The 24182-nt window shown below is 39.3% G+C and overlaps 1 protein-coding gene across 1 annotated transcript in view; it reads right to left on the bottom strand.

The window, feature by feature from the left end:
* Nucleotides 1-24182, bottom strand: part of ABCB5 (ATP binding cassette subfamily B member 5) — a 121854-nt gene that overhangs the window by 63932 nt on the left and 33740 nt on the right. Inside the window, exons 13-15 of the mRNA XM_039472840.2 lie at nt 23545-23715; nt 6688-6849; nt 1709-1849 (exon numbers count right to left, since the gene is read on the bottom strand). Of these exons, the coding sequence (XP_039328774.2) occupies nt 1709-1849; nt 6688-6849; nt 23545-23715 (474 nt within the window). The remainder of the gene's footprint in view (nt 1-1708; nt 1850-6687; nt 6850-23544; nt 23716-24182) is intronic.

Raw genomic sequence — 24182 nt, 5'->3', positions numbered from 1 at the left:
TCCCCTTTATAAATATTTTTAGACATAGAGGCAGATTTCCATAGCAGTTGATGAGGCAGGTACAGCAGCGATCGATAGATGTTTTAACACAGTGTTTCCTACACTCTTGCCTAGTGTGTCTCAGTGTAAACTTTCTTTTTTTTTTTTTTTTTTGAGACGGAGTTTCGCTCTTGTTACCCAGGCTGGAGTGCAATGGCGCGATCTCGGCTCACCGCAACCTCTGCCTCCTGGGTTCAGGCAATTCTCCTGCCTCAGCCTCCTGAGTAGCTGGGATTACAGGCACGCGTCACCATGCCCAGCTAATTTTTTGTATTTTTAGTAGAGACAGAGTTTCACCATGTTGGCCAGGATGGTCTCAATCTCTTGACCTCGTGATCCACCCGCCTCGGCCTCCCAAAGTGCTGGGATTACAGGCTTGAGCCACCGCGCCCGGCCTATAAACTTTCTTGTACTGTATTCTTACATACATTTGTTATATGGTATACCATCTATACCATTATTTTTCTTTACATGTTTATTTATTTAAATGGACTTCAAAAAATTGGCAGAAAAGAAAAAAATGTCTAAGTATAAATGCTATAGAGGACCACATACCTAAAAGGAAAGAGTTGTAGCTAAATTAAAAGCAATAGACTAACAATGCCAGAGAAGGGCAAGAGGGGTTTTGGAGCAGATAATCCAGGAGCTTCAGGCAGATAATTGACAGATGAGACCAAGGAAAGTGGGCATGAATGTGGCAAGAACAGCTAAGAGGCGATTCAATCTCAAGCCTCTGTCATTTCCAAGGAGAAGAAGGAAACTCTAGTTTGGGAGGAAACAATGGGCCAAGGGTAGGTGTGGGATGGTATGGATGCTGGAGGTTGGGGGATTGAAGCTGAGATACAGGGGCAAGGGTGAGGGATTTCAAGGCCTGTGAGGTTACAGAGCACCAGGGGCTAGCAAAGATCACCTGGGGTTGGGAAGAGGGCTGGGGCTCAGCGAACGGGGTGGCTGGGAGAAGCATGGGTTAAGGTGAGATTAAGATGGAATCGTGTTTTGTAAAAGGGTGCCACAGAGAATGTTCAGGGTGTGGGGTGGATGCTCAAAGCAGGTGTTGGGCATGTTAAGAGAAGGGAGCTGGAATTGAGACGGAGAAGTGAGACTTCAGGTACAGATGGGGACTGACTAGAAGTATGAGGGGTATCAGTGGAAGGAGTGTCAGAGCAAGCGAAGTGGAGCTTGGACAGAGCCTGGGGGACTGGGGGTAGGAAGGGGCACAGTAAGCATGAGAACAGATACTCACTCAGTGAGTTGTGCCCTGGGACTGCAGGCCTGGTTCGTATACATGCGGGACCTATCTGCATTCTGGGAGTGGCATGCATTTATGCTCTGATCTGACTCAAATTAATCTTGTGCCTCACCAGTAGCATCTGTATCACATTTGCCAAGGCACTGTTTTAACCCATGATTTGCTTCATAGGAAAAAATCATGTAACAGTCTTAGGAGATTTTTTCCCCCAGTAAGGAAGAACCTGTGATATAAATGCAGCCTTATTAGACAGCCTTACCTAGAGTGTCATGCTGATGCTAGGGCAAAGTTAGGGAAAGACATATTTTGTGAGCTTAGTGCTACAGTATTATTTTACTTTAAATAAATTTAAAATTTTATAAGGATTAAATCAAAATCAGAAAACACGCAGGAAAAACTGGTTGATAGCTGAGCTATTACCTCTTTAGACTGGATGGATTCCTCAGCCTTGTCAGTGAGGTCTGACTTGATGCTGTTCCCAGAGCACAGAGGAAGTGAGTTGGTCTTTCTTTCAGTAGAATATATCATTGACTCCATTTGTTCATCAGCTTTTTTAATATCCTTACAGGAAGAATATACAGGTTATCATTATAAGAATGCCTTAAAAATTCAAAGACACTTTATTAAGCGTCCCTTTAAAGCTGTTATTGCCTTTGCTATTGAAACTACATATTCTTTTTTTTTTTTTTTTTTTTTGAGACGGAGTTTCGCTCTTGTTACCCCAGGCTGGAGTGCAATGGCGTGATCTCCGCTCACCGCAACCTCCGCCTCCTGGGTTCAGGCAATTCTCCTGCCTCAGCCTCCTGAATGCTGGAATTACAGGCACGCGCCACCATGCCCAGCTAATTTTTTATATTCTTAGTAGAGACGGGGTTTCCCCATGTTGACCAGGATGGTCTCGATCTCTTGACCTCGTGATCCACCCGCCTCGGCCTCCCAAAGTGCTGGGATTACAGGCGTGAGGAAACTACATATTCTAATGTAGTTCTTGCTGAACAGCTTTCAGGCTTGATAGAGACCTATTAAGTCTATCTCACACTAAAATGTTAGTGACTGGCAATAGCTCACTGTCCCTTCTTTTTTAAGGACCTATATAATCACCTGCAGAAAACAATGCCTTAATCCAAAACAATTATATCACTAGCAAGGAGAGATCTTAGTAAAAGGAGCTTCTTTAGACAGAAGATACTGTTGCTGGTGCCTTCTTCCTAGCCATTTCTGGATCTTATAAATTTGTAGTATTTAGTTGTGTACTTATATGTGAGGCTGGGCCTGAGAGAGACCTTGGGAGACAATCATGCTTTCCAAAGTGTAAATGAAAAACAAAACTCAGAGGGCCTGTTCCCAAACAAGAAGAAATTCCAAAGCAATCAAATTAACCTTAAAGGCCAGGCACAATTGTCACCCCTGTAATCCCAGCACTTTAAGGGGCTGAGGTAGGTGGATCACTTCAGGCTAGGAGTTCCAGACCAGCCTGGCCAATATGGTGAAACTCTGTCTCTACTAAAAATACAAAAAATTAGTTTGTTGTAGTGGTGCATACCTGTGATCCCAGCTACTCAGGAGGTGGAGGCTGCAGTGAGCCAAGATTGCACCACTACATTCCACCCTGGGTGACAGAGCAAGACTCTGCCTCAAAATAGAAATTTTTAACCTTGAATAAACTGTTTATTGGTACATTATAGGATAGAACAAAGTTCAAAACCAAATTGCTCTAGGTCTAGTTTTTCTTTTTCTTGCTACTCATGAGAACACGTTAGTGAAATAACAGAGCTGCAGATTCTCTGTTCATTTGAATATGGTGTGAGTAAAACTGTGACTTTCCCGGGAAGAGATGGGAGGAGGAAGACAAGAGAAATGAGAAGCCCAGCTAGGATGCTAGTAGGTCCAGCCAGCGTGGGGAAGAGATGAAAAATGTAGGTTGATTTAGGTCCACCAGGAGAATGTGCACATGGAATACTTTCCAGCGACACTGTGACTCTTTGATAAGCTTAACAGTTAATCAGTCATTTAAAGAGACAATGAACTTTGAACAGCCCTGGACTGTCCAAACATCTTTAATCAGGCATTTCTTTTGCTATCATTTTCCTTTTTCCCCTGTAAATATCTCTACTGTGAAAGAAATATTTTGCCGGGCGTGGTGGCTCAAGCCTGTAATCCCAGCACTTTGGGAGGCCGAGGCAGGTGGATCACGAGGTCGAGAGATCGAGACCATCCTGGTCAACATGGTGAAACTCCGTCTCTACTAAAAATACAAAAAACTAGCTGGGCGTGGTGGCGCGTGCCTGTAATCCCAGCTACTCAGGAGGCTGAGGCAGGAGAATTGCCTGAGCCCAGGAGGCGGAGGTTGCGGTGAGCCGAGATCGCGCCATTGCACTCCAGCCTGGGTAACAAGAGCAAAACTCCGTCTCAAAAAAAAAAAAAAAAAAAGAAATATTTTATGTGGCTTTGAAATTTTTTATTTTTTGTTTTTTTGTTTTTATTATTTGTTTGTTTTTGAGAGAGTAGGTCTCACTGTGTTGCCCAAGCTGGTGTTAAACTCCTCAGCTGAAGCAGTCCTCCTGTCTCAGCCTGCCAAGTAGCTGGGATTACAGGAACCAGCCGTCATGTCCCGCCTTATTTAGCTTTTCTTCCCCACCTCCAGGAGTTACTTACTTTGTGGCAAGTTTAAAATAAAACTTTGACCTTTCCTCATAATAAATTTCCTGAGAAGGTGCTTTAATTGGTCAAAGAAAATTTCTTTTCCTGATAAAGTTGCTGGACAAAATAATGATGACAAGAAGTTTTGATATTTATATGCATCTACTTGTTTTTATTTCACTTTCACAGAGCAACTCACTAAAGCACTATACATGTATATAATCATGTACAGTCTAGGTAAATAATTATAGTATGAATCTCCATAGTTTGAACTTTTCTAAAAAGTTTGATCAAATATGTTAATCCCAATAGTAGCATAATAAAATTTATTAGATTAACAATCATTCTAATTACTTTACATGTTTTAGCCCATGTAATACTCACCATAATTTATGAATAGATTATTACTATTTTCCTCTTGTTAGAGGTTAGGTAATTGAGGCACTGAGAATTTAAATAACTTGCTCAAGGACCTAAAACTACTAAGTGGTAGAGTCACCTTGCAGTGACCACAGAGTTCATCATCTTAACCACTTGCTATACTGCTTCTCAGGATTATTTTAACAGCATTAACTTTGTGATGTTTGTGATAATCATGAAGTATCAAAATTGCTTAATTTTGATACCACAGTCAACACTGGAAAATAAGTATGTCCTGATCTTCAAAAATGAGTTACTTGTCTGTGTAGATATTATGTATTTTACATTTACTATACAATGCTTAGAATATTATACTTAGAATTAATATTTAAAATGATGTTATTATATCTGAATGGACATTATTTTAGGTAATCAGAGAATACTAATCCATTTTAAATAAGGTGTTTAAAATTTTTACACATTCCTACCACAAACACTTTTTTTACCACTTTTCCTTTTTTTACATTATGAAAGCCTTTAACTTATGACCTAATAATGGATTTTTTAGTTTAATTACAATAAAAAAATAAGGGTTTACTACTTCAAAGAAAGAACTGATTATAATAGTATTAATAGTTTTAAATATCAAAATAGGCCGGCACAGTGGCTCATGCCTGTAATCCCAGCACTTTGGGAGGCCGAGGCAGGCAGATCACTTGAGGTTGGGAGTTCAAGACGAGCCTGACCAACATGGAGAAACCCCATCTCTACTAAAAATACAAAATTAGCCACACATGGTGGCACATGCTGGTAATTCTAGCTCCTCGGGAGGCTGAGGCAGGAGAATCAATTGAACCCAGGAGGCAGAGGTTGCGGTGAGCTGAGATCGTGCCATTGCACTCCAGCATGGGCAACAAGAGCAAAACTCGGTCTCAAAAAAAAAAAAAACCCTCAAAATAGGGTTAACTCAACCGGTTATTTCCTTTTATTGCAACTCATATTAGTTTCAAGATATTAACCATAATAACCTAATAAATTATCAAGTCTACTGTGGAATGAAAATTCAATTGTCAAATAACACCTGACTTTTATTTTTGAAACAGAAAATATGAACTAATATGAAATAAAATCAGAATCAGACAGTTTTTCAATTAATATAAAACTGTATTTTCAAACCTATTTTGCTGTCATTGCTTCTTAGGGCATGAAGTTATAAACTTGATGAGGAGATGGAGACTCATAGCTTTCTAAATTTCCTAATTTATAAAATAATAATATTGACATCAAAGATACTATCAGAAAGTTGAAGATCAAAATGGGTTGAAATTAGTTATCTGTAGAAGAGCCCTTCAAAAAAGGGCTGCCTTCCAGATCAAGAGAAGAAAGCGGGGCTAGAAAAAAGAAGAGAGTGAGAGCCTAATTCCTATGACTTACGTTAATGTGCCCTAAAGAGAAAGTTATGTGAAATCCAGCAGGGTGGATCCATGACATGCCCAAGTATGGATCCTAAAGAAGGGGAATTTGCCATGTGCCTTCAGCATCATCATGCCCCCGCTTGATTGCCCAATATGAGCTTTCTGGTCCACGTGTGGGGATGTGGTGACATCTGATCCACTTGTGGGATGTAGTGACAGCAAGGTTTTATGTGTGCATCCTTTCGTTCAGCAAATGTTTATTGAGTGCCCACTGTGTGCCAGGCATGGTCTTAGGAGCTTCCTACACATTAAGTCTCAACCCTTCTTCCTGGATTCTAAGAACTTCCATGATCTGACACTCATTATCCAACTCTTTTCTATTATACCCCTATCACTCGTCATTACTTAAGGAAAGGTGCCTTCTTTTTTGTTTTAGTTGCACACCAAGTTCCTTTTTGCCTCTCTGCTGTTGTTCTGCCTACCTAAATTTATCCTTCATGTTCACCCCCAACTCCCACCTTTTAAACTTAAAGACCTCTTTCATGAAACCTTTCGTGGGTAATATAGCTCTGTCTGTCCCCATCAATCTTGTTTTTTCTTTTTACAACTAGTAACATCTATGTGCATAATTTTACAATTTGCCTCTGTAGGCAAGTTTTAAGTCTTTCAGTAGGGATTATGTGTTATACTTCTTTGTGTTCTAACCCAGAGATCACAGGATCTACCACATACAAGTTTGGAAGCCTATTTGGAGTGTGCCTGGCATATATTAGGTACCAGGTACACGTTAGTTCTTCAACTTCCATATTATTTAGCACAATGCTGAGGATTTGAGACAGTTTCTTTACTGAGGAACTATAAACCTTGGTTGCTTTTTAAATTTAAGATTATAATTTGCAACTTTTGTTTTCTAGTGTGGTATGATCTCTGAAACATTAAAGAAAAAAAAACGCTGTTGACAGCATTATGTCACTTAAGCATTACCTGTGACATTGCAAGTGAATAATATAGACCTCGTTCTGCCATTAGTTCAGCATGTGTTCCTTTTTCCACCACCATTCCATCCTTTATGGCCACAATCAAATCTGCACTTCGAATAGTAGAAAGTCGGTGTGCTACCACAATTGTAGTCCGACCTTTGCTTGCCTACAGAATAAAAAGCATAGAAAATAAATAAGACATTAGTAGAGATAACAACCTTTGCACTGTTTAAGAAAGCTTTGTTGGCTGGGAACGGTGAGTCATGACTGTAATCCCTGCAGTTTGGGGGGTCAGGGAGGGTGGGTCACCTGAGGTCAGGAGTTCAAGATCAGTCTGGCCAACATGGTAAAACCCCATCTTTGCCAAAAATACAAAAAATTAGCCAGGTGTGGTGAAGCATATCTGTAATCCCAGCTACTCCAGAGGTTGAGGCAGGAGAATCGCTTAAACTCAAGAGGCGGAGGTTGCAGTGAGCTCAGGTCACACCATTGCACTCCAGCCTGGGCAACAAGAGCCAAACTCTGTCACAACAAGAAAAAAGAAAGAAAGAAATCTTCGTTGCAATGTTATTTTAAGTATTAAAGTGTCTTATCCTTCGATAAAGAAATTTGGAAACTTTCAAAGAGTAAGAAGGCCAATAGAAATTAGAATAACAAGAAAGTCAGAAAGTTAATTAGATTTGAAATCAGTGTTTTTTTTTTTTTTTTTTTTGAGACGGAGTTTCCCTCTTGTTACCCAGGCTGGAGTGCAATGGCGCGATCCCGGCTCACTGCAACCTCCGCCTACTGGGTTTAGGCGATTCCCCTGCCTCAGCCTCCTGAGTAGCTGGGATTACAGGCACGCGCCACCATGCCCAGCTAATTTTTTGTATTTTTAGTAGAGACGGGGTTTCACAATGTTGACCAGGATGGTCTCGATCTCTTGACCTTGTGATTCACCCGTCTCGGCCTCCCAAAGTGCTGGGATTATAGGCGTGAGCCACTGTGCCCGGCTTGAAATCAGTGTTTTATAAAACCATAGTATCTTAGAATTAGAAAGGACTCTAAAAACCATTTAATGGCTATTGGTAACTAGAAGTAACTACCTTAAACTCACTATTTCTCTTGTTTTCATCTTTAAAATGGGTATATTACTTAGCTGGTTGGGTACAAATTCAAAGTAATACATATTTTTAACTTTTTTTTTACAAGTGTCATTAATATATGGAAAAGTACACATAAAGGTACATACAGATCAGTGCATTTCAAACTGAATACGCCCCTATCACAGTATCCAGGTCAAGAATCCCATCATTACTAGCACCCACAAGTTCATCTCATGCCCTGTACAAAGTCATTCTTTTTTTTTTTTTTTTTTTTTTAGACAGAGTTTTGCTCTTGTTACCCAGGCTGGAGTGCAATGGCCCGATCTCGGCTCACTGCAACCTCCGCCTCCTGGGCTCAGGCAATTCTCCTGCCTCAGCCTCCTGAGTAGCTGGGATTACAGGCACACGCCACCATGCCCAGCTGATTTTTTGTATTTTTAGTAGAGACGGGGTTTCACCATGTTGACCAGGATGGTCTCGATCTCTCGACCTCGTGATCCACCCGCCTCGGCCTCCCAAAGTGCTGGGATTACAGGCTTGAGCCACCGCGCCCGGCACAAAGTCATTCTTAATACTCATACCAAGAGTCACCACTATCCCGATTTCTAACAACATAATTTGTTTTGAGTTTTTTGGTAATTTATATAAATGAGATTATGCATTGTATACTCTTCTGTGTCTGGATTTTGTCACTCAACGTTATGTTTTTGAGGAACCATTTGGTTGTATGGAGTTGTGGTTAATTCATTCTTATTGCCACACAGTATTCTATTATGCGACTATACCATAACGTATTTATCAATTCTACTCCTGCTTGGCATTTGGATAGTTTTTTTTTTCTACTATGTATATATAGGATGCTGTAAATGTTTATATGATGAACATATGTACCCAATTCTAGTTGTACGCCGAGGAGAGGAATTGCTGAGTCATAAGGTCTGTATATGCTTTGCTTCATTAGATTCTGCCAAATAGTTTTTCAAAGTAGTTGCCCTATTTCATAAACCTCTCGGTGGTGCAAGAGGACCATGGTTACTCTGTATTCTGACCAAGACTTGGTTCTTTCTGTCTGATGGGTGAGAACTATCATTTTGTGACTTTCATTTGCATTTTTCCGATGACTAATAAATTTGAACAACTTTTCAAATGATTAGTGATAATTTGGATATTCTCTTTTGTGAACTGTCCACGTTTTTTCTCATTTTCCTATTAGAATGTTTTATTTCCAATTTTCATGAATTGTTTATATACTCTAGATGTAAGAACTTTGTTAAATACCGTATATTACAGTTAAAATTTCTCTTTATGTGATTGTCTTTCACTCTCTTTTTTGTTTTTTGAAATGGAGTTTAGCTCTTGTTGCCCAGGAGGGAGTGCAATGGCACAATCTCAGCTCGCTGCAACCTCTGTCTGCCTGGTTCAAGAGATGCTCCTGCCTCAGCCTCCTGAGTAGCTGGAATTACCAGTGCCCACCACCATACCCAGCTAATTTCTTGTATTTTTAGTAGAGACGGGATTTCACCCCAACCTCATGTTGGCCAGGCTGAGCTCAAACTCCTGACCTCAGGTGATCCACCAACCTCAGCTTCCCAAAGTGCTGGGATCATAGGTGTGAGCCACCGTGCCCAGCCACTGTGTCTCACTCTTAATGGTGTCTTTTCATGAACAGAATTAAAAAATGTTAATGAAGTCCAGTTTATCAAATTTTTTCTTTTACAATTAGGCCTTTTGTGTACTTTTAAGAATCTTTACTCCATGGTCACACGGATGTTTTTCTCTGTTTTACCTTAGAGTCTTTATCATTTGCCTTTCGTATTTTGATGTGATGTAGAACGCCTAAATTAGTTTTTGTGTGTGATGCCAAATAGGAGTCAATGTTCTTTTTCCCGTGGAGTTAACCAAGTGTCCCAGCAGCATATTTTGAACACCATCCTTTCCCTCGTCTGCTGTAGAACTGTCTTTACCATAAATCAGGTGACAAGTGTTTTGTGTCTCTTTTTGTATTCTATTTGCTAGTCTGCTATTCAGCTTGTCTGTCGCTGCACCAACGCTATGCTGTCTTAACCACTCTAGACTTAAAACAGGTATTGAAAACTATGAGTTTACCTCTTCCCGCTTATTCTTCCTCTGGAAGAGCACAATAACTGACACTTCTGGCACTACAAATTTGCCAGGGAATCAACAATTGACAGCTAGTATTGTTACTATTGATTACTGTGTTGCTGCTATTTACTTTTCTTATTCTTATCTACTATAGAGCAGGAAACTGGAACTCTGAAAGCTCAGAAGCTGGTTCAAGGCCTCAGCCAGTCACTGGAAGGACTGCTAGTAAAACCTGGTGCGGTTCTCCCTCCTCTCTCCACAAGGTCTCTTATTGCAGTAGATAAACTTGGGGAAGCGGGTGATCATTTCTTTCAAACTTGTTTCCAAATCTATAGGAGAAGGGAACCTCTCAAAACATTAATTATTCAGATTAAATGATAATGTGGAAAAGATGTATATTATAATGCTACCTGAAAAAATGCAGGAAAAATATGTATCCTGTTATAACTACGTTTTAAAAAAACGACCCATAGAAAAGGACACCTATATAGAAATATATCAATATACTAATAGTGCCTATTCTTAATTATTAGACCTATGGATTATATTTTTCTCATCTCAATTTTCCCAATTTTATTTAATGTGCATCTATTGTACTTTTGTTTAAAAGTAAGAAAGTTTGAGAAGGGCATGATTCTTGGTTTAATACTCTGCTGTTGTCATCCTGGAGTTTTTAATAATTTTTGAATAAGAGGCTATACACATTTTCATTTTGTGCTGGGCTCCGCAAACTATATAGCTGGCCTTGACCACTGACAGAGGCAAAAAGGGTTCAATGGGAGTCTACTTCAGCTGGTTTTCCCCAAGTGTAGATATCAAGAGAGTCATTTAAAGAGCAGGACTAGGTAGAAGGGGGGAGAAAAGGCACTGTTTTTTAAAAATTAAATTAAATTAATTAATTAGTTTTTGAGATGGAGTCTCACTCTGTGGCCCAGGCTGGAGTGTAGTGGTGTGATCTCAGCTCACTGCAACCTCTGCCTTCTGGGTTCAAGCGATTCTCCTGCCTCAGCCTCCCAGCATGTACCACTACACCCAGCTAATTTTTGTATTTTTAGAAGAGATGGGGTTTCGCCATGTTGGGCAGGCTGGTCTTAAACTCTTGACCTCAGGTGATCCACCTGCCTTGGTCTCCCAAAGGGCGGGAATTACAGGCAAAGGGCACGATTTTCTGATAGTTAAACATCTATCCAAGTCAGAATAGATGTCAGACTAAGATGTCTTAGACTGAAAAATCAGTCTATAATTATTCACTTTCTAAATCTCTATCGTTAATCCTCATCTCCTGTCACAAAAAGTAGAAAAGACAGTTATTCTCCCCTATAGCAACCCAACCTGTGCTTCAGAACTCTTTTCTAAAAGTATATACTGAGCTAATATGACTAGGATCAAATTTCCCTTCATATTTTTAGTTTAAAAGCAAGTTATCACACTGCATGAATAGCTAAGCAAGCTTTATGAACAACAGACTGAGAAGACTAATGATGTAGAAATGAAGTCCATGCTGTCTCAATAAAAACTCATAATACAGTTAGTCTGACAGATATCATGATGAAGGTAACTGTTAACATATTACATGGTAATTAGCTATAAAATGGCAAGCAGTATATATAGATTATAGCGCATGACTTATTATTATTTATTTTTATTTTTATTTTTGAGACGGAGTTTCGCTCCTGTTACCCAGGCTGGAGTACAATGGCGCAATCTCGGCTCACTGCAACCTCCGCCTCCTGGGTTCAGGCAATTCTCCTGCCTCAGCCTCCTGAGTAGCTGGGATTACAGGCACATGCCACCATGCCCAGCTAATTTTTTGTATTTTTGTAGAGACGGGGTTTCACCATATTGACCAGGATGGTTGCGATCTCTTGACCTCGTGATCCACCCGCCTCGGCCTCCCAAAGTGCTGGGATTACAGGCTTGAGCCACCGCGCCCGGCTGCATGACTTTTATAATGAAAAATCTCATATTCAATAATTTCATCTTTTGTGTTTTCTGGAGTTGCAAATCTTGGGTTTGGATCTTGTTTCTACGAATTTCTGGCTTTGAGGTCTTAGACAAGTTTTTTTTGTACCCTTAAGTCGTTTTATTCATTTGATAATAGAGAAAATTATACTACCTTTATTTTAGAGTTATTGTGCAGATTAATTTTTTTGTGGTAAGAACACTTCACATGAAATCTATCCTCTGAAAATTTTAAGTGCACAATACAATATTGCTAACTGTAGGCACAGTGTTGTAGTGTTAATATCTAGAACTTACTCATCTTACATAAATGAAATTTTATACCCACTGAACAGCCGTTTAAATCCCAGGTATTTACTCAAGAGAAATGAAAGCACATTTCTATACAAAGACTTGCATGTGAATGTTTAGAACAGCTTTATCTGTAATATCCCCAAACTGAAAACAAACCCGGTAATTCAAATGAGCATTCATATCAATTAGTTTAAATTGTGGCATAGTCACAAATAGAATACTATTTATCAATAAAAAGAAACAAACTATTGATGCATTCTACAACATGGATGAGTCTCAAAATAATTATGCTGAATGAAAGAAGCCAGACATAACAGAATACATATGGTATTGCTCCATTTATATAAAGTTCCAGAAAATACAAATAAATCTCTAGTGACAGTAAGCAAATCTGAGGTTGCCAAGGGTTGGGGGTAGGAGGCTGGAAAGGGTCAGGGTGATGTGGTTACAAAAGTCATGTGAAAAATGTGGCTATCTTGATTGTGGTGATTATTTCACAGGTGAACATAATCTGCCCAATTTTTTTCCATCATACGTTTTAATATGTATGGTTTCTTATATGTCAATGAAACCTCAAAAAGCTCTTAAAAACAAAAGTCAAAAGTCAAGCAAAAAAAAGTAAATAGATTCACCAGCCCAGTTGGCCATTCTAAAGTTCCGCAGGGATTCTGAATGAGACATTTTAATGAATGCCCTGCAAAAATAATGACAAAGTAGATTGGGACAACTGTGATATAGGGTTGTAGACAGGAAGATTTATTTTTCTTAACTTCATTAAGGTCTGATAATGGACACATAATAATATTTTTAACTGGAAATTACTTATTAGCATTTGTAAGTTTCTATGGGTCATTTTTATGTGTAACCTACTCTGCTGTAGAAGAGAGTTCTACTAAGGACTAACATGCTTAGTGCTTTCTTTATTTTCTGATATTGTCAAATTTATGAACATTTTATTAAACTAATGAGTGATATTTGGGGAGCAGGTTTTTATTGCTTGCTTCTTGTTTTTCTCAGTCTCCCATTTACTTTGGTAAGTCGAAGCTTTGCCTATACAGCACACCCTTATGAATGGTATAACAAAATTGGTAAGAGTGTGATTAGTTTTTTTTTTTAGTAAACATTTTATTTTAGAATAGTTTTAGACTTACAGAAAAATTGCAAAGATAATGCAGGAAGCTTCCATATGCCCTGCACACAATATCCCTCAGTTCTAACATCTTACATTTCTGTGATACATTTGCCATAACTACTGAACCACTATTGACACATTGTTTTCTAAACTCCATATTCTATTCAGATTTCTCAATTTTCACCTTATATTCTTTTTCTGTTCTAGGATCCTCACCTCTTGGCTGTTACAGTGTCTAAGATCATCCTTGTTTTTGATGAACTTGATAGTTTTAAAGAACACTGGTTAGATGTTTTGTAGAATATCTCAATTTGGGTTTATCTCATCTGTCATTTTCAGAGGTAAGATATTCAGCCTATGCTGATACGACTTCTCTCTTTTACACTTCAAATTTGAACTCTATTCTGGGTCTTGGAGAGTTGAGACTTGCCTACAGCTCTTTAAAAGAGAGTGCAAGAATGCTGTTGCTGGGTTGGTATGCATTAGAAACCTGGCAACCACAACCGTGAAGGCAAAAACACTCAGGCATCTAGCCTATGGTCCATATTTATTTAATAAATCTCCTATTTATTCTCTTTCCTCAAAGTTACAAATGTTGTTTTCCAAAAGCAAACAGATCTCATTATCTTATTGATGAAGCCACGTGATGTGGCCCATTAGCTCAGTGATTTCACAATACTATCAAATATTTCTCAAACAAATTAATGTGTATGGAATTTAATTATAAAATACAAAAGAGAGCATTAGCACGTCACAGTCTAAGGAGAATTTGAGGAGACAGAATATACAGTCAAACAATTAAAAGGTTGCACCTAGAAAAGGTCTGAGAATTCTGTGTATCCTTTTGTTCACAAAATCCGAATCACAGGATTTCCAGATACAAGTTTTTATTATTATACACCTTCTTTTCTTCATAGGGGGTTCACTTCACAGTTGTTTTAATATATATCTCTTCTCGGCCGAGTGCGGTGGCTCAAGCCTGTAATCCCAGCACTTTGGGAGGCCGAGGTGGGTGGATCACGAGGTCAAGAGATCGAGACCATCCTGGTCAACATGGTGAAACCCCGTTTCTACTAAAAATCCAAAAAATGAGCTGGGCATGGTGGCACATGCCTGTAATCCCAGCTGCTCAGGAGGCTGAGGCAGGAGAATTGCCTGAACCCAGGAGGCGGAGGTTGCGGTGAGCCGAGAGTGCGCCATTGCACTCCAGCCTGGGTAACAAGAGCGAAACTCCGCCTCAAAAAAAAAAAAAATATATATATCTCTTCTCATATTTATTTACTTATCAAGCATTACATCTCTGTTGTCTTTACTTTGCAAGGCTCCTGGTCTAAACTATAAACATTTGATTAAGGTAGATATTATATAACAATTTGATTTATTATAGCATGAATTTGTATGTGAGTACATCAAATAAATCACAGAAATATCTAATACAAGGGAAAAAATGTGTCTGAAAGGTCCATAAAATGGGCCTACATGTACTGTACATACTCAAGGTACTATCAAATGAACCAGAAAAATAAATCTCTAGTAGATCCTCGATGTGACCTAAAACCAATATATTCCCCATAGTGAACAACAACACAAAATTCAACAGTAACTGCTTCAGACTGAAAACATAGAAGAGATTTTGACAGCCAAAGCCTGCTAAAAAACTGATCAGGCCGGGCGCGGTGGCTCAAGCCTGTAATCCCAGCACTTTGGGAGGCCGAGGCGGGTGGATCACGAGGTCGAGAGATCGAGACCATCCTGGTCAACATGGTGAAACCCCGTCTCTACTAAAAATACAAAAACTAGCTGGGCGTGGTGGCGCATGCCTGTAATCCCAGCTACTCAGGAGGCTGAGGCAGGAGAATTGCCTGAACCCAGGAGGCGAAGGTTGCGGTGAGCCGAGATCGCGCCATTGCACTCCAGCCTGGGTAACAAGAGCGAAACTCCGTCTCAAAAAAAAAAAAAAAAACAAACTGATCAGGAAAATTTGAACTGACGTTTTGTCTTTTAGCCAGACTTAGTGTAAAGATTAGGGAGATAGTGCAATTTATTCCACTGTGGTTCCAGATACCTCAAAGTAGATAGTGTGGCAGATTTTCAATACGTGTTTGTTGTATTATTTCTTCTAGAAAGTATAATATTGAAAGAATTTCCTAGTATCACCTCTCCTACTTCACAGATTGTACAACGCTAAAAGCCAAACAATTAGATATTTGACCAAACAAAGGTCACCAGGAAGATAGGTCTCTCTATTTGAAACTTTGCTGACGTTTTTCAGATTACTTTACAATTCCATGCACAGCCGTACATCACCCGGTCATTATCTTGAACTTTGAAATAGAGGATGCTTTAAAACATCCCTCCCAGAATTGCTAGGCAGAAATACAGGCCAGAGGAGATCAGCTAGTTTCTCACTAGTGATAACCATCACTGGTGGGCAGCCAGAAAAGAAAGAATACAAAGCCTCGAGCATTTGAGTGAGAGGGTCCATTACCAGGTATAATACACTCTTTGCAGAAGCCTGTCAGCATAGAGAGTTCTAGTGCCCCGGGGGCAAGTGTGGTGCAGAAAACCTAGTAGAACACAAATTCCCATTCACTGCCTTCCAGAAGTTGCCTCAGTTGGATTTTGGGTTCATTGGTGATGTGCTCCATGATGTAGTCCTGTTATCTTCAACCTTTTTTTTTAACTGCAAAATCCTTTCAACAAATAAAAGCTCATCTGGAATTATATATCTATATCTCTATATCTCTATCTCTATCTCTATCTCTATCTCTATCTCTATCTCTATCTCTATCTCTATCTCTATCTCTATCTCTAGCTCTCCTCCAGATAAATGGCTCCCTGCATTGCTTGAATTGGCAGGGGAGTTGGGGGTACAGGCCCACCTGCTTCTCCACCTCACCTCCCCATCTCTCACTCCTTGAGGTGCTCCTTGGAGACCGTAGTGCCCTAGTACTTCCAAGTGTAGTACTTCCCTACTCTTCAGTGTCTTCTCTTTTATGCTATTGAATTTTAATTGGTCATCTTTTATAGTAAGGTTACCATGGTAGTTGAAAGGGAAACACAAGCCTTTTGTTTCTTAACTACCTGACTGTGATGTTGAAAGCCAGTCAGCTTAGTGTTCTTCTGGGTTGACATGGGTTCCGAGGCTCAATAATGTAGGGTTACTGTCAGACCACCTCACTGGTCAGAGAATGCTTTCTTTTTTGTCAAGTGGGATGATAAATAGCAAAATATCAGGAACTTAGAAGTCACTTTTAATAAGTAACTCACCTGCTCCTTGACCCTTCTTTCCAACTTGCAGAAATCTACTCAAGTGAATGCATCAATGCTTGGGTTAAGACCCTTTAGAAAAGAAACACTTTCAGAATCTAAACTCTGCTAAAATGAAGCCATGTGTACTATGTAATTAGGAACATGAAATAATAACATACCAATAGTAAAATATTTTCTTTTTATAGTGTTGAATATCTTTATTGTCACTTCTAAATAAGTTAATATGAAAGTTAAGAATTGGAGATAACAGAGAATTATTTATTGTCATTTAATACCTTTTCACTGAACATTTTTTTTTTTTTTTTTTTTTGAGACGGAGTTTCGCTCTTGTTACCCAGGCTGGAGTGCAATGGTGCAATCTCGGCTCACCGCAACCTCTGCCTCCTGGGTTCAGGCAATTCTCCTGTCTCAGCCTCCTGAGTAGCTGGGATTACAGGCACGCGCCACCATGCCCAGCTAATTTTTTGTATTTTTAGTAGAGACGAGGTTTCACCATGTTGACCAGGATGGTCTCCATCTCTTGACCTCGTGATCCACCCGCCTCAGCCTCCCAAAGTGCTGGGATTACAGGTGTGAGCCACTGTGCCTGGCCTTCACTGAACTTTTAAAAAATCATTTTATTACCTTCTTTACAAACAAGGTCTTGCTATGTTGCCCAGATGATATTGAGCTCCTAGTCTCACATGATCCTCCTGCTTTAGCCTCCCAAGTAGCTGGGATTATAGGTGGGAGCCATCACACCCAGCTTTACTTAACTTTATTAACAAGCTTATCATTTTTGTGGAGAAATTTATAATAAAAAATAAATGATGAAGTAAATGGCGGGTAAGAAGAGAAAATGCTGCAATAATTGGTTTATTTTTTTCCACAAGGGTATAATACCTTATCTATTTTTATTCTTAATAAATAGTACATTAGAGATCACTTATTTGTTAGCATAGGAAAATCAGTATTCTATAGGGATTTTCCTTATTTGGGGGATGAGGGAAAGGCTCAGAAATAATTTAAATTTACAGAAATCACCAAGATGCTTATCTATATCATGGAAAAATATTTTATCTTAGAAGACTTTTTACTATATTCTTTAAAACCTTGAAATGTCCTGCTATGTAACAGTCACCTAAATTTATTTATGAAAGAGAAATCTACTAGTTATTTATGCAATAGGACAAAAATAAACAACCTATGGGAACAAAAGTAAGTTTATCCCACATGAGAGCTTTGATTTGGAATATGGTTTGAATTTCCTTCCCAAGAAGACAGTGTGGTTTTCGAAAAAAGGCTAGTTTTGTTTTTAAAATTGTGGAAAAATATGCATAATACAGAATTTACCATTATAGCCATTTTAAAGGGTAGGATCCTTCTGACTTTTGAGAGGGCAAATTTCTCTGTGTTACTATTCTTTTACTTACTAATTTTTTTTACTTTGTACTCAGCTTACATAACTATTCTCTCTCTCTCTCTGCCTGGCTGGGCACAGTGGCTCATTCCTGTAATCCCAGCACTTTGGGAGGTCGAGGCAGGTAGTTTATTTGAGGTCAGGAGTTTGAGATCAGCCTGGCCAACAAGGTGAAACCCTGTCTCTACCAAAAATATAAAAATTAGCCAGGTGTGGTGGCGTGTGCCTCTAATCTTACTCACTCTGGAGGCTGAGGCAGGAGAATTGCTTGAATCTGGGAGGCAGAGGTTACAGTGAGCTGAGATGGTGCCATTGCACTCCAGCCTGGGTGACAGAGCAAAACTCTGTTTCAGAAACAAACAAAACAACAACAAAAATCGTAATGTAACATTTACAATCGTCATCATTTTTAAGGGTACAATTCTGTGGCATTAAGTTTATTCACATTGTTGTGCAACTGTCACTACTACCCATGTCCAGAACTTTTTCATCATCTCATATTGAAACTATACCCATTAAATGCTAACTCCCCACTTTCCCGTCCCCCAAGCCCCTGGTAACCACTCTTTTCCGTCTCTGAATTTGACTATGGTATGCATCTCATACGAGCAGAATTATCCAATGTGGATCATTTTTTGTCCATTTGATTTCACTTAGAATAATTCTTCAAGGTTTATCCATGTTTTAGCATCATCACAATTTCCTTTTCAAGACTGGTACTATTCCACTGTATGTGTCTACCACCTTTTGTTTACCCATTTATCTGTTGATGGACAATTGGATTGTTTACACCTTTTGGCTACTGTAGATGATGCTACTATAAACACTGGTATATCAATATCTCTTCGAGACTCTGCTTTCTGTTATTTTGGGCAAATACCCAGAAGTGAAATTTCTGGATCAGATGGTAATCCTGTGTTTATTAAGAGGTTTTGTAGCCTGATCTAGAATCAGTTTTAGCTCTACCTCTTGGCAGTGTAATCTTGAAGCAATATAGCCTGGTGGTTACATGAATGAGGCAGAAGGCTGGCTGGTCCAGGTTCTGGCTTCACTGCACCCAGCTGTTACTTAACCTCTCTGTGCTTCAGTGTTTTACAGCTCAACTGTAAAACAGGAGAATAAACATCTTAATCTTATAGCGGTGTTGTGAGGATTAGCTGTTATCATCCATTTGTTCCTTTGTTATCATCTACTCACAAATAGCTTCAGGGTATATGAGCCCCTCAATAGTACATGCAAGTTGTTTTGTATAGTGAATTTGTATACTTTTCTAAAGAGTTATGGTGGTTTACTTTTCCCTTTCTTAATCAGATTCTCAAAGGAGCCCTGATCTATCAAAGGAAAAGAACCATACCCTAAAAGAAGTTAGTGGCTTAGAATTTAACACCAAGCCCTACAAATATGAGCTTGATTAAGCAGGATTTATAAAATGTCCTGTTTTTCGCACGGGGTAGTCTGTGTGTTACCTATGATTTTCTGTCTAAATTTCAGCCAAGGAAATTCCCTTGGAGAAATCCCCTTTCTGTTCCCAACTATTATAGTGTTGCTATAAATGATTTTTTAAAATTCCAAATACAGAGTGAGATATTTAGTTAATACAGACATATGAAATTTGTGTGCATTTGTGTGTATGTGTGTGTGTGTGTGTGTGTGTGTGTATAAAATTTACTCTGACCTAACTTCAACTTTGGATAATCACTTCTTAGAACTTAATTTAATCAAGTGGCCCATAGCTTAATGTGATATGCCAGTTTCCTTATTGTCCAGTCCTTTAAGTAGTATAAATATAATGAAAGAGGTCTTGGAGGAAGACCAACAGGGTCCATCATAGGGAGAAAGTACAGTGATGGTTAAGACATGCCCATGAGAGCTGCAACAAAGCAACCCTGTATCTTCAAAGAATAATACTGTGATGATAACTCTTCCTGCGTAATTAGCAAAGGGCCTTTTTAGAGGTTCTCCATTGATGTGGCGTGGCTGAAACTTCCTTGATAATAATTACGCCTTAGATTTGCATACCACTTTTAACATTTCAAAGACCTTTCACAGGCTTTATCACAGCATCAGTGTGGGTTTCCTTGGCTTCCCCAGGGGCCTGCAGGTGCTCACTGCTATGTCTCCAACTAGTGAGGCAGCTTGGAAAACTGCTGCATTTTCACACCAAAACCAGTAGCAGAGTGAAACTCACACCCTGTGGCATAAACCTTTATTCACTTACGCTAGAACTTCTTGAACATTAGTGAAATAAAACTAGTTTGTAATTGTCCTAAATCAAGAAGTCCAGAAAAGAACATTTCAGGTTTTTTTTTTTTTTTTTTTTTTTTTTTTGAGACTGAGTCTCACTCTGGCCCAGGCTGGAGTGCAATGCTGCGATCTCAGCTGCAACCTCCACCTGCTGGGTTCAAGCGATACTCCTGCCTTAGCCTCCGGAGTAGCTGGGACTGCAGGTGTGTGCCACCACACCCGGCTAATTTTTTGTATTTTTAGTAGAGACAGGGTTTCACTATGCTGGCCAGGCTGGTCCAAACTCCTGACCTGGTGATCCGCCCACTTCAGCCTCCCAAAGTGCTGGAATTACAGGTGTGAGCCACCACTTTGGGCCCATTTTAGGTCTAAGAACTATCCTGGATCACACTCATCCAACTCCATCCAACAATATCTCTTGGCTGTCTATTAAGGACCAGCATTGGTCTAGAGGAGGGGATGCTGCAGTAAATCAATCAAAGCCTTTACCATTAGACAGTTTACATTCAAGTGGGGGAAGAGAGACAATAGCAAAATAAACAAACATGCGTTGTGTGTTAGCTGATGAAAAGTGCAAGGGTATGTTTAAGAAGCACTCAGTAGAAGCATGCATTGTTGCATTGTCGCATTGTTGGGGAGAATGGTAGGAAGGGAGGTTCCAGAAGGAACTTGGAGCCCGGTTCCTTAAAGCCTTGTGCTTACTGTAAGGAATTTGGCTTTTACTTAGAGTGAGACAGGGAGTCATTGGATGATTTGAAGTAGAAGTATGAGGACACCAAATTTACGTTTGAATAGCAACACTTGGCTACTGTGTTGAGAACAGATTGAAGAGGGCATGGGCTGACGGAGAGTTAGCTACTGCAATAGCCCAAGTGAGGATAAGGGTGTTAGTGCCTTCAAGTTTCTGTTTAGCCAAAATTCACCCCTGCCTTAAGAAACTGCTGATTTGATTTTTTAATACTATTTATTAGTTTCACAGGTTCTAGAACTTCATATAAGTGGAAGATAAATGAGTAATGGAGAGGAGGGTATGGAAGGAATAAGTGATGGCAGGTTGTGTAGCGAAGTGGGTATAGATTCTATCACTAGGGAGAAGGGATACATTTCATTATGCCTTCTTTTGTTGGTTAGTGGCTTGCAGGATATTTTAAGCAGCAGAAAACTGCTAACTATGTGGGTTAGGCTGTATCATGTAACAGAGTCTGGGGCCTCTTAGACAGATGATCAGGAAGGAGACCTGCTGGATGTCCTACCTCCCTTACCCAGGGCCCCCTCCAAGGGCTTGGTTCCGTAATTGCTGTCCATGCTGAGGAGTGGAGAGGGCTCTCATGGTACTACAGCTGCCTTCACTCTGCCTGTATTTGAACTTCCCTCTTCTTCATAAGCCATTTTCCAGTAAACGGAAGAGTATACAATTAATGTAGTTTACTATCCTACTTTTCATCCTATTGGTTACCCTTTACCTTTACCCAGCAAACCATACATAAAGCAGTTACACGCCTATTTCCACATTGATTTAATGTCTTTTTCCTTTAAACAACTGAAAAACAGTAACAGTAAATGAATTTTTGAAATAAGTTAAATTCCCCCATAATTCTGCCACACAGCTGTTATTATTTTCATATGTTGCCTTCATTTTTGTTCACAGATACATCTGTTTTGTGTAATTAGAATCAGTTTACAAATATTCTGCATTCTTCTTTTTTCACTTTTGATAGATGTTTCATATTAACCAATAAGAACATTTATTAGTTTATCACATCACCAAGCAACTATTCGTTTTAAAAGTCTGAACTAGATTTGATTACCTAAAGTAATTACTATAGTGGATGAAAAGACAATGGGCACAACATCGAACCTTCTAAACAGTTGGAGAGCCTATTACAATACATTTTTAAAAATCTTATATAACTGTCCAGGCATGGTGGCTTATGTCTGTAATCCCAGTACTTTGGGAGGCTGAGGTGGGTGGCTCACCTAAGGTCAGAAGTTCGAGACCAGCCTGGTCAACATGGTGAAACCTCGTCTCTATGAAAAACACAAAAATTAGCTGGGCGTGGTGGTACACACCTCTAATCCCAGCTACTCAGGAGGCTGAGGCAGGAGAATCACTTTTATCCAGGAGGTGGAGGTTGCAGTGAGCCGACATGCCACTATACTCTAGCCTGGATGAGAGAGTGAGACTCCGTCTCAAATAAAAAAACCAAAAATCTTATATCTTAAGAAATGGGTTAGTTAAATGTAATCATTTTTAGTACACTGAAGCGCTAAATAATCAAACATCACAATTATTAAAAATAATTTATTGAATATATTCTACATAACATATCCCTGTCCTAGTTATTAAGTATAATAAATGAATAAAACATTAGCCCTGTCTTTGAATTTTCTGTATCAAGGTGAACCAAATTGCCAAAGTTTTCACAGTAAACAAAGATTATTTATTTACCACACCAGCAACATGTGGCACTGTTATTATGGGAGGGAAACAAGCATTGAAACTTGCACAGTCTGATTTGTGAATAAATAATAGTAACTAAGAGATTTTTCAATAAGCAGTGGACATTTAGGCTGCCAGTATCCATTTCTGGTCCCTTAAAGTCAGCATTTTTTTTAAAAGAAGGCTTTTATTTTCTTAGAGAAAAAACACTCAACTCATTTCCAAGCAAATGCAAAGTAAATTGTGCCATTAAGCCTTGTGAGGGGTCTGAAGGCCATGGTTTGTTTATAAGGGAGTTGGGCCATTGAGAAAAGTGTTCAATGGATTTTTGTATCCCCACTGCCTACTACCCTCCTAGATGCAGTGTAATTTGGTGCAGGGCCACAACTGCATGTGACCTTGAGGTGTGTGCAGTTGCTCGTAGTCAGCAGGAGGTCAGTGTGAAGTTTGAGGGGCCAGGGCTGTTGAAGGGTGCTAGTTCAAGGTCAGCGATGTTCCATTTGAAATGAAATTAGGTCAAAATGAATACCTGGGGCTATCCTAAAGAAGAAAAGTGGTCAGAGAAGAGAATCCCACAGGTGTATGTAGAAGCAAAGGATGGGCATGGTTGTAATAGCGATAATGGTGGTGGGCCACTCTAGGGAGGAGGAAAGTGCAAACCTCTTGGAATGGAGGTGTAGACTGGATGATTATTTGTATATCAGCCTCATATATATATTTTTCGCACTAACCAACCACAGCATCTCCTTCTCTCCTGTAAACCACTTTCTATAGCCATCACATAAGTTCTCCTGTGAATGAACGTACTGCCTTCATACCTTAAGGAGGGCTCTGAACTTGAGAAATCTACTACAGATCCATATTTTCTTATGCTTAAAAACAGTAATGAACCAGGAATATGGAATTAAGAAATGTTTCTGCTCACTTACCTTCTCCAGTGCAGCTTGAACAGCTGACTCACTTTCTGAATCCAGGGCAGACGTCGCCTCATCTAAAATCAGAATCTTGGGGTTTCGAACTAAGGCACGAGCAATCGCAATCCTCTGTTTCTGGCCTCCACTCATTTGGGCTCCTTTTTCCCCAACCAGTGTATTAAATTTCTAATGAAAAATAGAAAAGAAGCACAGAAACAGAAGGCAGTGTGATCAAATGGTTAGAACAGGAAACAACAATCCCAGTTGTGTTTTAACACCAGCTTAATCAGTACTTCAGCTTCTGGTTGCTTAAGACTTTTGATTTGTTCTTTGTAAAAACAAAGCCCCGTGAAAAAAAGAGCCCAAAGAAGGGAGGACGTTCGAAAAATTTGGCTAGGACTGAAAGAAATTAGACCATATTATAATCAAATGTATTTAGAAAAATTAATAATGATTTAAACTAATTTCCAAATCTATTTTAGATATTTTTAGAATGCTTTGAAGTCTTTAAAAGAACCACTAATACAAATACCTATTTTCTGCAGTGTTTATTAGCAATTTGATATGTTACCCACAATTTCTTTCCCAGATACTCTGAAAAACAATATGAAAAAAAATTACTGTCAAAACAAACTTTCCTCTAAAACTTTTTT

Source organism: Saimiri boliviensis, chromosome 10, assembly GCF_048565385.1.
Source record: "Saimiri boliviensis isolate mSaiBol1 chromosome 10, mSaiBol1.pri, whole genome shotgun sequence".
Lineage (NCBI taxonomy): Eukaryota > Metazoa > Chordata > Mammalia > Primates > Cebidae > Saimiri > Saimiri boliviensis.
This window is presented reverse-complemented; position numbering and strand designations above follow the sequence as displayed.